This window comes from Globicephala melas, chromosome 3, assembly GCF_963455315.2.
Source record: "Globicephala melas chromosome 3, mGloMel1.2, whole genome shotgun sequence".
In the NCBI taxonomy this organism is placed as follows: Eukaryota; Metazoa; Chordata; class Mammalia; order Artiodactyla; family Delphinidae; genus Globicephala; species Globicephala melas.
Window position 1 is genome coordinate 129,483,673 of NC_083316.1, and position 19,383 is coordinate 129,503,055.

At 40.7% G+C, this 19,383-nt stretch overlaps 1 protein-coding gene and 1 pseudogene across 3 annotated transcripts; one reads left to right on the forward strand and one right to left on the reverse strand.

Annotated features, from left to right (window-relative positions):
• Positions 1–41: 41 nt before the first annotated feature.
• Positions 42–17,999, forward strand: MFAP3 (microfibril associated protein 3). Of its 3 annotated transcripts, XM_030834192.2 has the most exons (3): positions 42–88; positions 10,143–10,606; positions 13,504–17,999. In XM_030834192.2, exons 2-3 carry the CDS (start codon positions 10,312–10,314, stop codon positions 14,295–14,297), a joined length of 1,089 nt encoding a protein of 362 aa, XP_030690052.1. In that variant the 5' UTR covers positions 42–88; positions 10,143–10,311; the 3' UTR covers positions 14,298–17,999. The 3 variants fall into 3 exon arrangements, with proteins under 3 accessions (XP_030690052.1, XP_060152502.1, XP_060152501.1); XM_060296519.1 differs by lacking the exon at positions 42–88 and having other exon boundaries at positions 10,231–10,344; XM_060296518.1 differs by lacking the exons at positions 42–88; positions 10,143–10,606 and adding an exon at positions 10,659–11,221.
• LOC115840802 (large ribosomal subunit protein uL30-like) lies at positions 7,022–7,772 on the reverse strand (annotated as a pseudogene).
• Positions 18,000–19,383: the final 1,384 nt, after the last annotated feature.

Genomic DNA, 19,383 nt, shown 5'->3' on the forward strand with positions numbered 1-19,383 from the left:
TCCTTCAGGACGGAGAAGGCCTTGCCTACCTGAGAGAACTTCCGGGTCAAGCAGCCGGTCCAGCCGGAAGGAGCTTGGCGAGGGTCTGGTGAGTGAGGGATAGTTCGCGGTCGTTGTCTAGGGCTGGGGCGGGGTGGGGGTGGGGGTGGGTTACTAGCGGTGTCGAGGCGTGGGTTTGAGCGGTGGGTTGGGGTACAACGTGAAGGAGGGTGGGGTATCCGCTGCCCTTTTGCAAGCCTGGCCTGGGCTGCAGGAGTTCGGCCGTCGTATATTTACGGAGCTCCACATACCTGCCAGGCACTTCTTTGGGCGTTTGGGACATACTGGTTTACGAGCGACTGTGGCTTTGCTCACAAGTAGTTGACAGCCTAGCGGAGGAGACCGACTATAAACAGGTGAACAAACAAACACGATTATCTAAGACGGTAGTGAGTGCTTTAAACAAAATTAAGCAGAATAAAGTGACGGAACGAAGCGAGGGAGTAAACCTTTTGAAGATCTGGTGAAGAGTATTAGAAGCAGAAGGAATAGCAAGTGCAAACGCCTTCTTGTGGGAACAAACCGAGCCAGGCCAAGGAAGAGGAAAAAGGCTACTGCGCGTGGAGCAAAAAGAGGAAGATGAGACCAGAGACTTAAACTGGCCAACCCTTGTAGGGGCTGTGAGCCAGGAGAAGGATTTTGACTTTTATTTGGAAAGCAGTGGAAAAGCACTGAAGGTTTCTGTGCCCAAGAGTGACATGCTGTGATTTATGACTTTAGGTTACTCCTGACCCTTCATCAGAAAGATGCACCTCTTCACTTGCCCTTGGACAGTGGAATGCATGAAACCCAAAATGACGGCCAGAAAAGCATTAGAGACAGCCTTCCTGTAGAGATGTGAAAAACTAAGTCCCAGAGAGGTGAAGGCACCTGGCCTTTTAAGAACCAACGTCTTCCAACTCCATTTAATGCTTTCAGAATGACCATTTTAATGTCTATACATAATTGTCACTTCCTAAAACTCTTCAGATGGTTTCCTTTGCTTTGATGGTGCTTCTCTAAATTTAGGGGCATCAGTATCACCTGGGAGCATGTTAAAAATGCCTATTCCCAAAAAAAACAAGAACACTTTAAGTATAAAATAGAACATGTTTTCCTCTGATTTTCTGTTGTAATGAAAATGCATAAAATTGGAGGTTTAAGAATAGAATCTTGGCAAGCCACTTAACTGTCTTATCCTTAAAATACTGCTGATGATAATTATAATAGAAAGTGTTCAAACTTTTTGGTCTTAGTATCCCTTGACACTTTTAAAACTTATTGAGAACGTCAGAGAGTTTTTGTTTGTGTGCTTATAACTATCAATATGCCATTTTTCCCCCTCACCCCTTCCCTCGTCCAGAGTTCCCTCATACCCACCCTCACCCAGCACTCCCTGACACCCTCCCTGTCCCAGAGTTCCTCAGTATGCCATTTTATATATCAAAACAGCTTTTCAAAAATTGTTAATTTATTTAAAATGATACATTCATTACATGTTAACATAAATAGCATTTCTATGAAGAATATTTTCCAAAAAAAAATTATGGGAAAGAATGGCACTGTTTTACATTGTTACAAGGTTTTTTTTAGTATCTGGCTTAATAGAAGACAACTAGATTCTCATATCTCCTTCTGCATTCACTCTCTTGTGATAGCATTCATTATGTAGCCTCTGGAAAACTGCACCATATTGTGTGAGAATGAGAGAGAAAAGAGCAAATAATTTTCTAATATTAATACGAAACTCATTTTGAAAAAGTCTCTGGGACCCCCAGAGGCCCCTGCACCACACTTGGAGAATCGCTGAATTACAGTAAGGTTTTGAAAATCAAAAGATACATGATTTGTAAGTCATTAAAACTACATGCACGGCAAAGATGCAGATGCCCAAGAAATCTGCATCTTTATTTTTTTAATAAATTTATTTTATTTATTTATTTTTGGCTGTGTTGGGTCTTCGTTGCTGTGCGTGGGCTTTCTGTAGTTGCAGTGAGCGGGGCTACTCTTCGTTGCAGTGCACGGGCGGTGGCTTCTCTTGTGGAGCACGGGCTCTAGGCGCGCAGGCTTCAGTAGTTGTGGCTTGTAGGCTCTGGAGTGCAGGCTCAGTAGTTGCGGTGCATGGGCTTCTCATTGTGGTGGCTTCTCTTGTTGTGGAGCACGGGCTCTAGGCGCGCAGGCTTCAGTAGTTGTGGCTTGTAGGCTCTTGAGTGCAGGCTCAGTAGTTGCGGTGCACGGGCTTAGTTGCTCCGAGGCACGTGATATCCTCCCGGACCTGGGCTCGAACTGGTGTCCCCTGCATTGGCAAGCGGATTCTTAACCACTGCACCACCAGGGAAGTCCCACATCAGGCACTGTAACGCCAGAGTCCATGTTCCTGACCACATAGCCATGATGACACTGTAACTTTGATCTTGCAAAACTGGAAGAATTGTATTGTGTGGCTATCGTTTGAACTATGTATATACTGGACAGGTAGATCTGAGCATGAGAGTGAGGAGTTCTTTTTTAGTTATACTGAGTTTGAGATACTGGGAGGGTGTGGGGGCAGGGGGAGGTTCAGACTATAGAGAAAAAAATGGGCAAGGAGATCATAAGTCTAAGCTTGTCATATCTATGTCTTTGTGTAGCTTCATAAGCAAATGCTTATGGCAAAAATGATCAAAGTCAAGGGCATAACAACTAACCATGGTTTGAAGCACAGCTTCAGCAAATACAGAGGGTGTTCCTCAGTGTACCAGAAAATATGCTGACATTTGAGCCAAGTGCCCAAAGGCCAGTGATGAGGTGTGTGATGGCTCTAAGATGCTGTTGGGAGCATAAGGGCTATTCAGAAACTTTTTGGAAAATGACCCTCAAAATGATGATTTCTGTTTGCGTATTACTAACCTTTTAATGTTATCTATAGCAGTGGTCGAGTATAAGCACAACAGCTTTACATTTGTTCTCTGAAAGGATAGAGGAGTGCTAACAGCCTGCTCTTCATTTTTTTTTATCCCCTTTGCCAATTCAAAATGCCACTCTGACCATTTGTGTGCCTCGTGTAAGGAGCTTCTCCATTTTTCAAGTGTAACAGTGCAGGCTGAGGAGAGTGGATAAGCTGTAAATACAGCCTTGAACGCAGTTAGCTATGGAGAATGAACCGTTAATATCCCAGTATACTTGCAGCAAAAACCAATACCATCTGGGCATCAGTGTTTTTCCTTCCTTTGAATTATCCCAGAACTATTTCTGCAAACAGCTGTTTCCTCAGCCAACTTAATATTGAGCCACAAGAATGGAAGTTAGCCACATTACTTCCTTATTTACTTCTGTTGAAAATTGGAAGAGAATGGAAATATTTCTTCTCTCAGAATTTGGCAGGAACAGCAACAAGGCAATCTGTTAGGGATGATAGCTTAGGCGCTTTTCTTTCTTTTTCTTTTTTAATGATCTAGCCCATATCCAGAATGATTCTGGAGGGTAAAATCATCTACATTTCTGATTATTCATGATCCTAGAAAAGCTAACGTTTTAGTGTACCTGAAAGATGAAAAAGGAGTTAGATTAAACTTAAATATCACACTTTTCAGTTATCCTATTCATGCTGAAGAAAGGTAATAAAACATTCTACCAAGTAACTTCATCCACAAGCATAGCATAGCCCCTTTTAACTGTTTACAGGAAGGTGGCACTTTGATTTTCCTTTTTGAACTCTTTCTTAGCCTCCAAATGTCAGCTGCTCCATTGAGAATAGCAGGCATGATATTATGCAAAGTCCCAAACTTTTAAGTGAGTTGCATTTCTAAAATTCATGAAGTCCTCCTTTCTCTTTTGTTTTCACAGCACAGTTACACTTCTCTTCAGTACTTCTCTTGTATATAGTTAGCTGTCTCTGCCCCTGCCTTCCAGGTTTTGCTGAACTCAGTCTTTTTTCTCCTACCTGACCGTTTCTCCATTTCCTTCATTGTTTGCACAGTCAGCCTTCATTTTTGTGGTTTTAATTTTGAATAAAATTAGATAAAGATGTTTATTTCTTTTAACATCTTTATTGGAGTATAATTGCTTTACAATAGTGTGTTAGTCTCTGCTGTATAACAAAGTGAATCAACTATACATATATCCCCATATCTCCAAGATGTTTATTTCTCAAAAAAAAAAAAAAGGGCTTCCCTGGTGGCGCAGTGGTTGAGAGTCTGCCTGCCGATGCAGGGGACACGGGTTCGTGCCCCGGTCCGGGAGGATCCCACATGCCGCGGAGTGGCTGGGCCCGTGAGCCATGGCCGCTGGGCCTGCGCGTCCGGAGCCTGTGCTCCGCAATGGGAGATGCCACAGCAGTGAGAGGCCCGCGCACTGAAAAAAAAAAAAAAAAAAGTCATATTGAAGCCAGGAAGTAGAATTCTATCAGGAGCCAGAGCAGCATGTGTGAGTCCCTCTTTCTCTTACCCTCTGCAGCTCTTTCCACCACCAGCAGCCCCTATCTCCTGTCTCCTCTCTCTTTCCCTTCTCCACCCCTGTTGTCCTTTCTCTAACCTGATTGCCTCAGCTCCCTATAAGGCTTCTGTTCCTCAGATGGCCCTAACCCACAGTGTCTCAATCCAAATTCCAAGAACAAGATTCTTCTTAGCCAGTGGGTTGACTTCCTCCTGGGCCCAAGAAGGCAGGGCTCCAAAAAGGGAAACACGGGCTAGGCAGATCACAACAAAAGCTCTCTACCACAAGCTCAGGACACATTAAAAACAATGTAATATAATGGCTGGGCTCCAAGGTCAGTTTACAATTCCTGTTTGATTCATATAATTGTAAAATATTTATTTGCAATGAGAAAAAGAGGAGTGTGAAATTTAAAGACTGAAATTACCTAGTGGTGTTTCCCCTCCCCCCTCCATGATTTTTAAATGGTTGCATGGTATTCCAAGTAAAAGTGTTTTATTTATCTTAAATAATGGCTTTGCTGTAAGGTGTAGATTTTAGCACCTGAAAGGACCATCAACAATAATAATATCTAGAGCTTATTCAGTGATTACTATTACCAGACTCTGTGTTTTTTATATACTGTCTCATTCAGACCTTGCAATAGTCCTGTGAAAATAGATGGTATTATTTTCCCTGTTTTAAAGATGGGGGGACTGAGGCACAGAGAGATTAAATCATTAACAAAAGTCATAAGGCTGGTTAGAGTCAGAGCTAGGATTCGAGCCCAGGAAACCTGGTTCCAGAGTCTGTACTCTGAACTTCTCTGCTACCCTGCCTTTATCAGAGGCCAGCAAGTATGATGTTCCAGGGTAAACAATCCAGAATGTAATCTGAGTAATAGTTATCTCGTATTGGAAGTGTTCAGACAGTCTGGAGCAGGGCTATTGTAGAGGAAATGAGGAAGTATATTAGTGGTTGCTAGTCCATGGACCCTCTGCCTCAGAATCACCCAGGGAGCTAATTAAAAACCATGAATTCCAAAGTCCAAACGCAGAGGTTCTTATTCATCAGGTCAATAGGTCTGGGGTGGAACCCAGTAATCTATATTTTTAACAAGTTCTCTAGGTGATTGTGATATTCAGCCTGGCTTGGAAACTCTGGACTTGGTAATCTTTTATTGCCACCATTATCTCCTAGGACTAGATGGTAAATGAAGACTTCGAGGGTTAGTGGTTGGTTCAAGGAATGCATTTAGGCATTATGCCTTTAGGATCTTTCGAGATTACAACATTGGTTCTTTTTGTCTCAGAGAATATAACAAGTGCTAGTAAATGCATGTGGGCCTGAATAATTATGATCCCTGTCGTATACCATTCTTCAATTTACAAAGATCCATAACATACTTGGTTATATTCAAACTATTCTCTATCAGTAAGTATTTATTGAACATGTGCGAGTTACGAAACATAGCATCAAAAAAATACAGTCCCTGTGCTTAAAGGGCTCATAGGTGAGATGGTGTAGACTGCCTGGTAGTACAGAGCAGCATATACTAGAGCCAGGTGAATAGTGTAATGGTGAGGGCTACAGGGGTCAGGGAATAGCCATCCTGCATCCAGGTATACTCTGGATCCATACGGGAGGAAGAGCCAGGCCTTGAGAGGAGGCTCAGGGAAGCTGCATGAAGAAGGGATTCCATACAGCAGTAACACTGCCAGGACACTATTGCCCTACAGCCCTGTCACGTGGAGGCTGTCACGTGGAAGCTGTTCATTCCCCTGAAGCTCCTGATCTCAGAGCAGGGAGAGTGAGTCCATGTCTTCTATTTCCAGTGTCTTCTACCTTAGCTGCCTTGATCCTGGGGGAACATTAACACCCCCTTACATGAGGTACCCCACTTTTGAGCCTCTCAGTTCTTTGACTGCTTCACCTTGGACAATTATCTCTTTCACTCACTTCAACCTGCCACTCTAGTTCCCAAAGTCTACCTCCAGTTTTGCTGTTGGTCGAAACTGCTCCCCTCCAGAATCAGGAATCAGACCCATTACTCTCTGGCCACACTTGTAGCTCTTTTTCCTGAACACCTTCTAACCAGTGACCCCTCTGCTTTTTCCCTGCCCCCATCCCTTTACCTAGATGGCTCTCTTGCATTCTCGATTCCCATTTATCCTCAGGTCCTATTGCACACCTTACTTTCTCAGGGAGGCTTTCTGCGACATGGTTAGCTCTCCATGTTGGGTGCTCCTGTGGCATCCTGTACTTTCCCTTGGGTAGCATTTAGTGTATTTTGTATGTACTTAGTGTCTGTGTCCTCTACCTGACGGAGCTCCGTGAAGGCAGAGACGGTGTCTGTGGTAGAGTAGGTTGGCACAAAGTAGGTGCTCAGTAGACACAGTTGAATAGATTAAAATGTATACCTCTGGTCTAAAATAGTAGGTTCTAAACTCTGTAGTAAGAAGCGGTGGGGAGCAAAGGAGTGGCAGAATAAGAAATGAGGTGGTATTAGAATAAAGTGGAGTTCTGGGAGGTTGGTTTTGTTTTGTTTTTTTCAGTTTGAAAGCAGTCACTGTTTATTAACTGACCAGATTACAAAAAGAATCGTGGTAGATACCTTAGTTCATCCTTCTAATAAGCCTGTTGATCTGGTCTTCCCTGTTGCCAGCATCTCCACCTTCTACAAAATGGGTGGTCTTTTTCTTCATTCCACCTCGTGGAGAAGACAATTTGAAGGGCCACAGGAAGTTGTTTGCTTCTTTGAAACGTTTTCCAACAGTATAGATCTCATGAATCAGATCCTCCATGCAGATAATACCGTATTTGCCAAGAGATTGAGCAATCAACACGTTATCCATCAGGGCATTTCGCTTCTTGTTGCTTTTGCCATAACCATGCTTGTAGATCAGTTCATTTACTGACTTCAGGTTTGGGTACCCCCATGCAATCAATGTATGGTTCCACGATTCTCATCATGTTAATTGAAGCCTCCTCGTGCTTCACAAACGTGCCATTGAAAATCTGACGGAGGCGAAGAAGCTGCAACACCTTTCGAACCTTTGGGCTCACACCATTGATACCTCTGATCCTGATGACAAATGCCAATTTGGGTTCCGTGGGTACGTGGAAGTTGCCAGCTTTTCTTGCCATCCCAGCCGTTCGAATTTCAGTTCTGTACATCTGCCGGTATTCCCTGTGATAGTGCTTAGCTTTTTCATAGATCAACTTCCTCCGTGCCTTTCGAAGCATCTTTTGGGCAAATTTCTTCCTCAGGCACTTGATCTTAAACTCTGTGAAATTCACTTTTTCTTAAGGGTTTCTGGCACAGCAGGAACCTTCTTTTTCTTCTCTTCTGCACTCTCCATGGTTCCGGCCAGGAAAGAGCTGTTTTGTTTTGTTTTTGTTTTCTCCACAAAGAGAGCAGGCCTCTAGCTCAGAGCCTTCAACAGATGGCAGTATCTCTAGAAGTTAATAGCATGACTTTGTTTGCATTGTGCTTATGCGTACAGTTACTTTTATCTACAGATGTGATACAGACTTTCCTTTTAACATAAATGTATGAAAGAAAAATTAGTTTTTTAAAGAAAAGCGTAACTAATAATAATTTGGTTCATGGATATAGCAAAAAAAAATCATAACGGTAGAAGAAATGAATGAAATTTGGGAAATGCCAACTTGGATGAAGCCACAGGTACTCGTTATGGAAGTCCTGGGGAAAACTTGGAGCGCTTTTTCAGCACACTCATTTCCTGTCACTGTTGAGAACCACGAGTCTAGAATAAAGGACAAAAATCACATCTGCCAATTGTAGTGAAAAAGTTGGGAGCTTACATATATCAAGCCCTAGCACAGTGCCTGGCTTACTTCAGTCATTTAATAAGTGTTATTTCCATTGTTTCCACCCTCCACTCCCTCCTAATAGAGACCAGGATTCTCCTGCTAACTTACAGTATGCTCTTAAAGAGCAAGTCACAGTGAAGAGGTTAGACCAGATCACTTCTATAATCCCCTGCAGTGCCTAAGTGCTTTGTTTCCTTTAGTGTCATTTTAGTGGGGTTTTGGAAAGAAATGGAAACAAGCACATGTGTTTATCTATTTATGTATAGCAAATTCTGAAGTTCTTTGTTTTACTCTAAATAGTCCATACTTAAATTTGAAAGAGAAAATTACTGTCATCATCCAACCATCCTTTCAAGGTCTAATGAAGATTAAATGATATTTACAACTTAATGTAATTTAGACTTTGAGTAGTTTAATGGCAAAATACAATGATCAATTGATTTTTATGTTGTATGATCAAGCAGCTTTCACGTGAGTATACAGGGGAGTAAATGTCATTTCCAAAGCTAATTATTTTGGTCCCTCATAAGAAATAAAGCTAGGTGTTTCATCCCATATTTTATAGAAATAGAATTTGAAATATTTCTTTAAGAGTCAGTGATTTTAGGGGCTTCCCTGGTGGCACAGTGGTTAAGAATCCTCCTGCCAACGCAGGGGACACAGGTTCGAGCCCTGGTCTGGGAAGATCCCACATGCCACAGAGCAACTAAGCTCGTGTGCCACAACTACTGAGCCTGCGCTCTGGAGCCCGTGAGACACAACTACTGAGCCCGTGCTCTGGAGCCCGTGAGACACAACTACTGAGCCCACGTGCCACAACTACTGAAGCCCGCGCACTGCAACGGAGAGTAGCCCCCACTCACCGCAACTAGAGAAAGCCCGCGTGCAGCAGCGAAGACCCAACGCAGCCAAAAATAAATAAATTAAATAACTAAATTTTTTTAAAAAGAGTCTGATTTTAAAAGAGGAATCAAATTACCAGGAAGTTCATCATAATCACATAGATTCTTAGACTGGGATATCATTTTGCTTTTATTTATGATATTTTACTCTTCTTTTAAATGTGTCTGACAATCTTTCCCTGTAGTTTACATCTGTATTTCTACCAACTAGACATTTAAGGTGTCAGTTCCTCCCTTAGCTAATTTTATAGACTGAGCTAGAAATCTGGTATTCTTACAAACTTAAATATACTGAATTTTGTTTCTTGATATTGAAGAAATTATTAAAGGAAAATTCTTTTGTCTAACATTCTTGCCCAAGAGGGAGGTTCTATAGCCTCAGAAGTCAGTAACTATTTATGTACATGTAGTAGTGCAGTTTTCTTTCTGATGTTAAAACAAAAAAACTACTTTAGGTAGCCCTGTATTATTTATATCTTATATGTCTGTATACTTGAATTACTCAAATTTTGAGCTCCATGGTTATGATTATAATGTACCAGTTGATTTAAATTATTGATATAACAGCATTTGGTAATGGTGCAGGTGGAATAAAAGATCATTAAGCTAAATATTTTAACCTTCATTGGCTCCCTGTTGCTTGGAGTTTGTCAGAGTGAAATAGAATCACAGCATTTCAGAACTAGAAGGGCCCTTAGAGATTGTCTCATCCAGTCCCTCATTTGACACATGAGAGAACAAGTCCTGCTACTTGCCAAGGACCTACAGCTAGTTAGTAGCAAAGCTAATACCAGAATCTAGGTTGCCGTTTCCCAATTCAGTGCTCTTTCAACCGATTCCGTTGGGATTTTTAGGTGGTGGTCTCTCTGTTTCACTCCCTAATGTTGATGCCAATTATTCTAATCAGTTTCACATCTGTTTATTTTTAGGACATAGAGTTTCACCCCGTTATGAGTCTTTCCTGGTTAAACTTTATATCTGGCTTTCTTTTAGGTTGGTCTCCACTCATCTCTTTTAATCTTGAAGACTTCAAAATATACCTGGATCTACCATTTTTTTTGAAAACTCCAATACCAAGCAATCAATGACCCACCGTGCTCTTGTTATAATATAGAAGCTTTTCAGTTCTCCAACTCTAGACAAGATTTTCTCCCATTTTCCCATGAAGCCACATTGTTGTTTATTCACTTTAGTGGTGAGTGTTACTGTGCCAGCTGCTTTTGCTTTGGAAGATGTAGGCTTCAACCAAATGACCCCTCTGGGAGCAAATCATAGTTCTTCCAATGCATCATTTCTCCCAAGTTTTGAACTCTCAGCAGATTCCCACTCAGGTGATGATGTCATCATAGCCAGAGAGGGAACTAGTGTTTTAATTGAGTGTCTTCTCACAGTCGACCACTATGAAGGTGTCTATTGGTACAACTCAAAAGGACAGCAGCTGGATAACAGAGGCAGAGGTAACTATGCCAGAGTATAATTAATCAAGGTTACTCATTTCCTATTCTTTCGTCTTGGTTTTAAGGCATATTCAACAAGAAATCTCTAAGATGAGGTACTACAGTAAATAGTTAAAACTTTGGAAGGCCTGGAGTATTATACCTATCAGAAAAAGCAAAATAATGGTAATTACTTAACCAGAAGAAAATAAATAGAGAATAGTTATAAATTTAAAAGGTGTTCACATAATGATGGTGAGCTATTTTCTCTCCTCTTCGTGAGCTGGTTTCCTTCTTCATTCAAGGTAGACTCCATCAGGGTTGCTGCATACAGCTGTGCAGGCTACACGCTGCACAACTCCAGGGGCGCCATTCACCTAGACTGTAATGTGAGTAGTACAGAGTGCTGGCCCTGTGTGAATACAGAAAGAAGGATTTGGGTTAGACTTAGAGTCATAAATAAAAATGTTTTGCTCAGAAATGAGTTACTAAAAATGTTGGAGGAAATCCAGGATGTTTTTAAAAATAGTTATAAAGATCTGTGCATAAAACTTTAAGTCCCTCGGAATCAGAAGGGCACTGAGGAGGAACTCTATAAGCACTTTCTATTCTATACCTTAATTTACTTGAAAACAGGTGAGTTTCCCTTGTATTATTTTTTTGTTTGTCAGTCTTAAAAAATCACACAAACATCATAATAATGTGACCAAGGTCTTCTTTTTGACAGGTTTTTATTTGATTATGCTGTTTATGAACCCGTAAACACATCTTAATCAGAATACTATTTCCTTTAATTAGTGTTCTGTTAGAAAGATTTTTTTTTTTGAAGACTACTTGTGTTAAAACACCTTAGGAAGAAATCTCCATGAAATATCAATGGGATAAAGATTAAATTCTGGGATCCTCACAAGCTACACTTTTCGGAAAAGGCCCCTTTATATTTTTTGCTAGAAAGATAGTCTAATCTCTTGGAATATAAGGATATTTGGCTATTCATATTAGAGTGGAAAACAGAAAAGGAGACAGACGGTGCTTCCTTCTAAAGTGTACTCTAAACATTTTAACCTTCTGCAAACTGAGTAACTGGCCACCAAGGGATTGAAGAGTTTGAATGTTAGAAAGAACAGAGCTTCTTAAGAATATAGACCTAGTAAATCAGAATCTCTACAGTGGTGCCCAGAAATCAGAATCTCTAGAGTGGTATTTTGAACATGGTTTGGGGTTCCCTGTTTGGATCCACTGAACTAGACTCTTATCTCGTTTGGCTCTAGGGTCCTAACAAACCCATTTAAGATGTGGGTTAATCAATATGATTATTACGGACTGACTGTATAGACAAAGCTTTGGTCAGAATGAGACCAGCCAAGTGGAATGACAGTTTTATTTTCCTATTTTGCCCTTACTTTGAAAACCACTAACATCTGTCATTGATGCTTTCAGCAGCAGCTCTGGACAATTATATTAAATTTTATGAATCTCAAGTGAGAAGAGTTTAAAGAGCATATTAGTCTAGTATAAGGTTCATAAATCTTGAGCTATTATCAGCAAGTGAGCTAGAGAGTTCAGATTGTGGTTATAGTGGTTGATGAATGGAGTCTATGTAGTTCATCATACCGTGGATTCACAGGGTATCCTTTTCATAGCTCCAAGTTTATAGAACAGAAGTTTATAAAATAATGACTCTATTCATAACTACATGTTTTCCTCTTTTTACTTTAGTAAAAATATAACTAGAATTTAGATAAATTTTGATGATGATAAGAATGGGCACAATCCACAGTACTTACTAATTGATGTGCCACCCAAATAATCCTGAACCACAGAATCTCAGGGATGAAAGAGATCTGGAAGATTAGACCTTGAAATGGTGCTTAACAAGCAGTCACCCAGCCTCCTCTGGGACACCACCTCTAGGCATTGGGACTCATACCTACACTGCACATCTATCCCATCTTTGAATGGCTTTCATAGTTAAAGCACAGAGTACACTGAGAACTTACCACAAAGGTGAGAATTGTGCAGGCAGAGCCAAGTTGGTTTTTCTTTTCCAAGTTATTAAAGGATGTTGAATCACGGTGGGTGGTCAGTGTGCTTTGTTTTTCATACTCATGTGCTTTTGTATACGCGTTCCCTGAATGAAGATACCTTCACGTATGGAAGAGAGGCAGCATGTTTTAGGTTTAAGACAAGCCTAGGCATCTTAAGGGCAACTTTTTTCTCTCTCCCAAGCTGGTCATTTAGCCTCGCTTGTGAAACATATCTTTTGGCTTGTGCTTCATTTACTCCTGCCAGAAAAACAAGATACTATCATCAACCAACCTTTTCTAACAAGACAAATTAACATGTGCAAGGCATGCCAGATTAGCCACTTAGTAATTGAAGAAATGCATTAAATTGGTAGGGTTTTTTAAAAATAGTTTTTGTCTCAAATAGATAAGTTCATTATTGAAAGTAAACAGTTTAAAAGGAAGTAAAAATTACTCATAACCCATTATAAATAACCATTGTTTTATATTTCTGAGGCACATCCTTCTATTTATGAGAAAGTCTAGGTAGAGACTGTGATATAGACACACACACACACGTAAATATTTCTTTTTAAGTTTAGTCATTTAGCATTATGTCGACACACCTGTCTCCCTGAAAGGCTTCTTACATCTGGCAGTGAAAAGGTAGTTATGATAATCATTAGTGTCAGGAAGATCTTGATTCCCTTTTTTAAGTCCCAGGCTGTTTAAATTCTGACTCTGAACATAAAAAGTCTGCCCTTTCTTACATCTTTTAAGGAAATAGCAGAGCCTAATAGAAGAGTTGATTTAAAGTACTCTCATGAAGAGGTGGAATATTGATAAGGCAGTTGGCATATTTAGCAATAGTATTCTTTATGCTGTAATTTTTTATTTCTGTTGGGTTATCAGGTGGAAAATGGTTGGTTTCTGATAACTTCCTGAATATCACGAACATAGCCTTTGCTGACCGTGGGCTCTATACATGTTTTATCACGTCTCCGATCCGTGCCTCCTACTCGGTCACCCTGCGTGTTATCTTCACCTCGGGAGACATGAGTGTCTACTACATGGTGGTTTGCCTGATTGCCTTTACAATCACTCTCATCTTGAATGTCACACGGCTGTGCATGATGAGCAGCCATCTTCGTAAAACTGAGAAAGCCATCAATGAATTCTTCCGAACTGAAGGGGCAGAGAAACTTCAGAAGGCCTTTGAGATCGCAAAACGCATCCCCATCATCACCTCAGCCAAGACTCTGGAGCTCGCCAAAGTCACACAGTTTAAAACCATGGAGTTTGCTCGTTATATTGAAGAACTGGCAAGAAGCGTCCCTCTGCCACCTCTTATTCTAAACTGTCGGGCCTTTGTAGAGGAGATGTTTGAGGCTGTGCGAGTGGATGACCCTGATGACATGGAAGAAAGAATTAAAGAGAGACCTGCCTTGAATGCTCAGGATGGCATCTTTGTCATTAACCCAGAGATGGGCCGGAGTAATTCACCAGGAGGAGATTCAGATGATGGTTCCCTGAGTGAACAAGGCCAGGAGATAGCAGTTCAGGTTTCTGTCCACCTTCAGTCAGAGACCAAAAGTATTGATACAGATTCTCAAGACAGCAATCATTTCAGCCCGCCTGATGATACAGGATCTGCTGAATTGAACTCTAACTACAAAGATGGGGCATATGAAAGCTGCCAGCTGTGAGCTACCCCAGTACCTACAAAAATGGCTCTCAGAAAAGGAACCTGTTTCATGCAGGAAATAACATTTTTACCAAAAGATAAGTAGGACTTTCCCCTTGCTCATGTTAAGCACATCAGGACATGAATTGTTACCAAAATCTTTCTAAAAATTCAGTGTTTTCCCTATCTGATCTTTCTCAGTCATTTACCGTGAGCTTGATTAAATGACACATGTTGAGATTTAAAGGGGCCTGAGACATCAGCCTAATGGGGAAAGTACCACACCCAGAATTACATGGCTTCTCTTCTGGTCATGGTTCTTCCATTGTTAGGGCTGACACTTATCTTTAGGCCTCAGTTTTCCCACTAACAAGATGAGGGATTTGCACTGGATGATATCTAAAGACTTTTCTGGCCCTCTAACTTCTTACCTGCCACCTTTAAACCAAAAGAATCTTCAGCCCATTTCTGAATAAACGCTTCCCTAGACTTTGAGTCCCTTTTTATGGAAAGGACCAAGCTGAAACTTTGTGATTTGGATTCCCACACCAATGCTATGCATAGAGGTGTGGGTGTTTTTCAGATGTCTTGCTGGTGGAGCATACAGTTGTATATGCTAGGTTGAATGTCTCCAGTGTAGCCCATGTCTGTATCATTATACAGATACCGGGGAGCTAACTGCTCATTAGTAAGCTACTTTCCATGAGTAAATTGGAACTTGTGGGGGTGTATCATGTCTTTTTAACTTACTGAGGCATCATTTAGCTCATTGAGCCGGCAGTGATTTCCCAAATGTTCTCCAAAAGTGAACAGTTCGTTCCTAAAGAATAACGTCTTCATTGTTTTTAGAATAAGAAACAATGTCAAATCATCTGTGTCTGGTAAATTAATGGATTTTGACATTTCTGTTCATAGAATTTCTCAGGCTTTCCCTGTTTAAAAGTACTGGACTCTATGAGATAGTTCTGTGTTTGGGATCCCATTCCAGGAGAAAACCCACAGCTGAATTCCTCTTCAGACCTCTGTCAACACTCTTGCCCTCCGTGGTCTTTAATATGGTGCTAAAGGTTGCATGCCTTTATCTTGTTCATCTTGTTTATATTTTATTGTTGAGGTTTTTATTTTTGTGTACTTCAGGTGTAGAATTTTGAGCTAGGGCTGCTTTTGCGGCCTTTCCGAGAAGCACTAACCTGAAATAAGATTAGATAATGGTGTGTGGTGTATGTTACTATATTAAATATATAGATACTAATACAGATGGATATATATATACACACATACAGATGATCTAGACATAAAGAGGGAGAAAAATTATGAGGGATGCCACCTGATTCAACTGTGTATAATAAACACTTAGGACAGTATTTCTTGCCTGGCTGAGATCTGATATAATGGAATTGTACATACTCTTCAGAATAATTTCTTCAGCTACAGTAAGCTTGGCGTCATATAATTTTAAGAACTTGGCAGTGGAGCTCCATGTGCTTCACGTTTCTTCATTTGGCTTCTGATTACTGAAGCATTACTTGAACAGAGGTTCCTGAGAGAAATGTTTGGGAGAGGTTTTTATCAGGATTTTAATTTCAAATGGAGGAAGGCAGGAAATTCGAAGTGTGACCAGATAGAACTCCTTTCTCCTTTGTGAAGGCTTATCAGAAGTAATACATCTGCTCTCGATAGCATGAATGAATCGATGTGCAGTTTTATCAGATGGCATTACAGATAATGATAATGCTGCCTTTTCTGTCTCTCAGGCTGTTTCCATGGAAACCTCCAGAGCCAAACAAAAGCTACCCGTCATTTAGCCAAAGCTTGTCTTGGCTCATAGACCTGTATTTCTTTAAAGAACACTGTTTTCATACATTTGGCTATGAGAGCAAGGGCTCTTGAACATGCCCTAGATTATAGAACACTTTTTCCCTTCCCAGAATGTTTCTCTTGAAAATGTAAAAAATTTTTAAATCCCTTGTCTGAGGTCTATCCCCTGAATGTCCCTCAGATCTTTAGATAGCACCTTGCAACCTGTCCCAATATAGCAGGTTTGGGGTCATTTTTAGAATGTAGCTTGTCACATTAAAGAGAATGGATTTATACCACATGTTCTCATAACAGACATGGGCATTTGGGACCTTAATGTAGACATATTTAATGATCAAAGTCCTGAGAAACAGGGCTTTGGAAAAATACAAGAAATATTGGGAAAAAAATAAGTTTGCACAATACTATATAACAAGTATAGGCTACTCCAGTGTATCCTAGATAAATCACTTTAGAAATGTAACGGTGACTTAATTTGGTGGCCAAAGTAACTGGATTACTTTGAATATTCCAGGTTAAGGTGCCACTGATAAGGAATTAAAGTAGGTCAAAATTTAAGTGGAGCTGGCATTACTTTCTAAATCTAGTTGTTCAGAGGAAGAAAACCACACTCACTAACATTTTCTGTAGCTAATCAAATACTCTTCATATATTATTAATACTCATGCTGTCTTTTTGTAAAATCCTTAACCTTTTGAACTTAAACTCCAGTAACAGTCTTTTGACAATAGTGGTAGTGTAATTATCCTTCTGTCTTGCTAGATTTTATGGTTAGTGAAAATGCCTTTACTCAACAAACTGTATTTGAAATAGTTATGTCATCTCATTTACAAATTCTGTCTTGTATTGTGATTTAATGAACCTTACTGTCCTTATGAAATGAAATGGTGGCTTTGTGAAATAAATTTACCAAAAATAGACATGTGAACATTTTTAGAGATTCCTTACCAGCTGAAATCAGACAGACAGGCATCTTTTGAGCTGATACCGCGATTAGTTTATAGGCAGTTTGATAAGCCTGTCCTCAAAGTCGCATCCGTTCTGATAGTTTAGTTCTTGAGTCTGGCCCAGTGAGCGTTTATATTCCCTACCAACTACCTTGATATAAATATCTTGGGAGTCGCTGACCTGGAATGGTTTGAGGAGGCTCCCGGCTTCTTCACCTCACTTACCACGTATTTTAAAGTCGAAATACCCAGCTTTCCTTTTGTCCTCCAGCCACAGTGAACCCCTTGGCACAGTCCTCTCCACGCCCTGCATGTAGTTTCAACCTAAATCAGAGTTTGTATTCTGTGTCACAGAGCAGCATGGGAGCGTAAATGCTTGTTTTCCAGGGCCCGGCCAGTCATGGGTGCTAGCCTTGCCTCCTCACACCAGCTACGGTAACACAAGTATACCAGATTTCCTGAATCACTATTAAGGGAACACAGTCTTTTGTCCCCTACGCCAGCAATGTTAGAAGTGCTAAGCCTTGGGCTTCCCTGGTGGCGCAGTGGTTGAGAGTCCGCCTGCCAATGCAGGGGACACGGGTTCGTGCCCCGGTCCGGGAAGATCCCACATGCCGCGGAGTGGCTGGACCCGTGAGCCATGGCCGCTGAGCCTGTGCGTCCGGAGCCTGTGCTCCGCAACGGGAGAGGCCACAACAGTGAGAGGCCCGCATACCACACACACACACACAAAAAAGTGCTAAGCCTTATGCATAAACTCCTAGATTCTCAACACATTTCATAAGAGTAAATGAGTTGTTTAATATGGTTCAGATGATGTTTAAATGGTTACCATGTTAATGAATACTTACATTATAATTTTGTCCTTTTTTAAAAAAAGTTGTACTTGAATTTAATGTATTAAATGTTCAATGGAGTGTATTTCATTTGTCTGAAGTCTTCTATAGAGATACATTCTTTTTTTTTTTTTTTTTTTTTTTTTGCGGTTGACAGTCGAAGTCTGTACCTTTTTATCAGGAAGGCGATAGCTTTCCAGAAGCCTCACCTGACTTCCACTATACAGCTTCCAGAACTAGGTTACATGACTACCTGCAGTAACTGTAAGAAAGCTTGGGAAGATGAAATTGTATATTTTTTCACTGGACATATTGCAGCAAAGTGTTTTATTATTAAGAAAGTGAAGAATGGAAGTTGTAGGCAACTGGTAATGTGCAACAAGGTCAACTTCACTTGAATTACAGGAGCAAAATGTGGTTGTGTGGTGGATATAGTTGCAAACCATGTTCCTTGAAGATACTCACATGTATGGATGAAGAATGTTGTGTACCATATCAGTAAACAAAGGATGTTGCAGCCGTCAAGCCATCAGCCACTACAGCCACCCTGACTGTGCACCCTGAGGGGATTCAGGATGGAGAAAAACAGGATACCGGCCTAGATAGTTAAGGTGTACATCAAAGGAATGGTTTCGATGAGCCCAGGCTCTTACATCTTCCCATACATAGAGAAGTATTAAGTTCATTAACTTGAGATGTCTGGTTTTTCTTTAGTTAACTAATCTTTTGCTGTTCTGACTACCTGTTTTTTGTTGCAAAAATTCATGTATATCCTGGCTACTCCCTTACCTCTTCAGAACAGTCCCTCAGCACTATCTGAAAGGCCGCTTCCCAGGCTTAAGTCCTCAGTATGTCTGCTGAATAAAACATAATTCTCAACTTTTAGGTTGTGCATTTTTTTCAGTCCACACATGCATGAACAAAGCAAGAATCAGAAGCATTAAATCTTAGGTTAAATCTTCAAGCCATCACTTATGTAGTCTCCCATACACGTGGCTCAAACAGCAGACAGACAAGTTATGGGATTCTGCTGGGGCATAATTGGCTTATCTTAACCTATTTATTCATTATCAGATACGTACTGGCCACCTGCTATGAGCAAGCGATAACAAAGTTCCTAGGGGACAACAAGGTTGGCCTACTGGAGAAAGAGAAGAAATAAGCCTGTGTGGCTGTGAGGGGAGAATGTCAGAGAAGCAGGCAGGGGCCGGGAATAAGGTTAAAAGATTTAAAAGCTCTTTTTGGCTGTCCCCAGAAATGTGTTTCTTAGAAGAAATGCTAGCAGTGCCTAATTTGGAAGAGGAGATTTACCAATTTAGGGAGGGAAGTTTGATCATTCAGTAGTACTATTCGTTTTGTCCTGAAATCATCTGCAGCTAAAAAAAACAAAACACAACTCGATTGTCCTAATTTTCTTTAAGGAATCAAACTCCTTCAGAGCCCCTTAAATTCCAGTCGTCTCCTCGAGTTTTCATGTTTTCACTGGAACCTATTGATTAGGAAATAT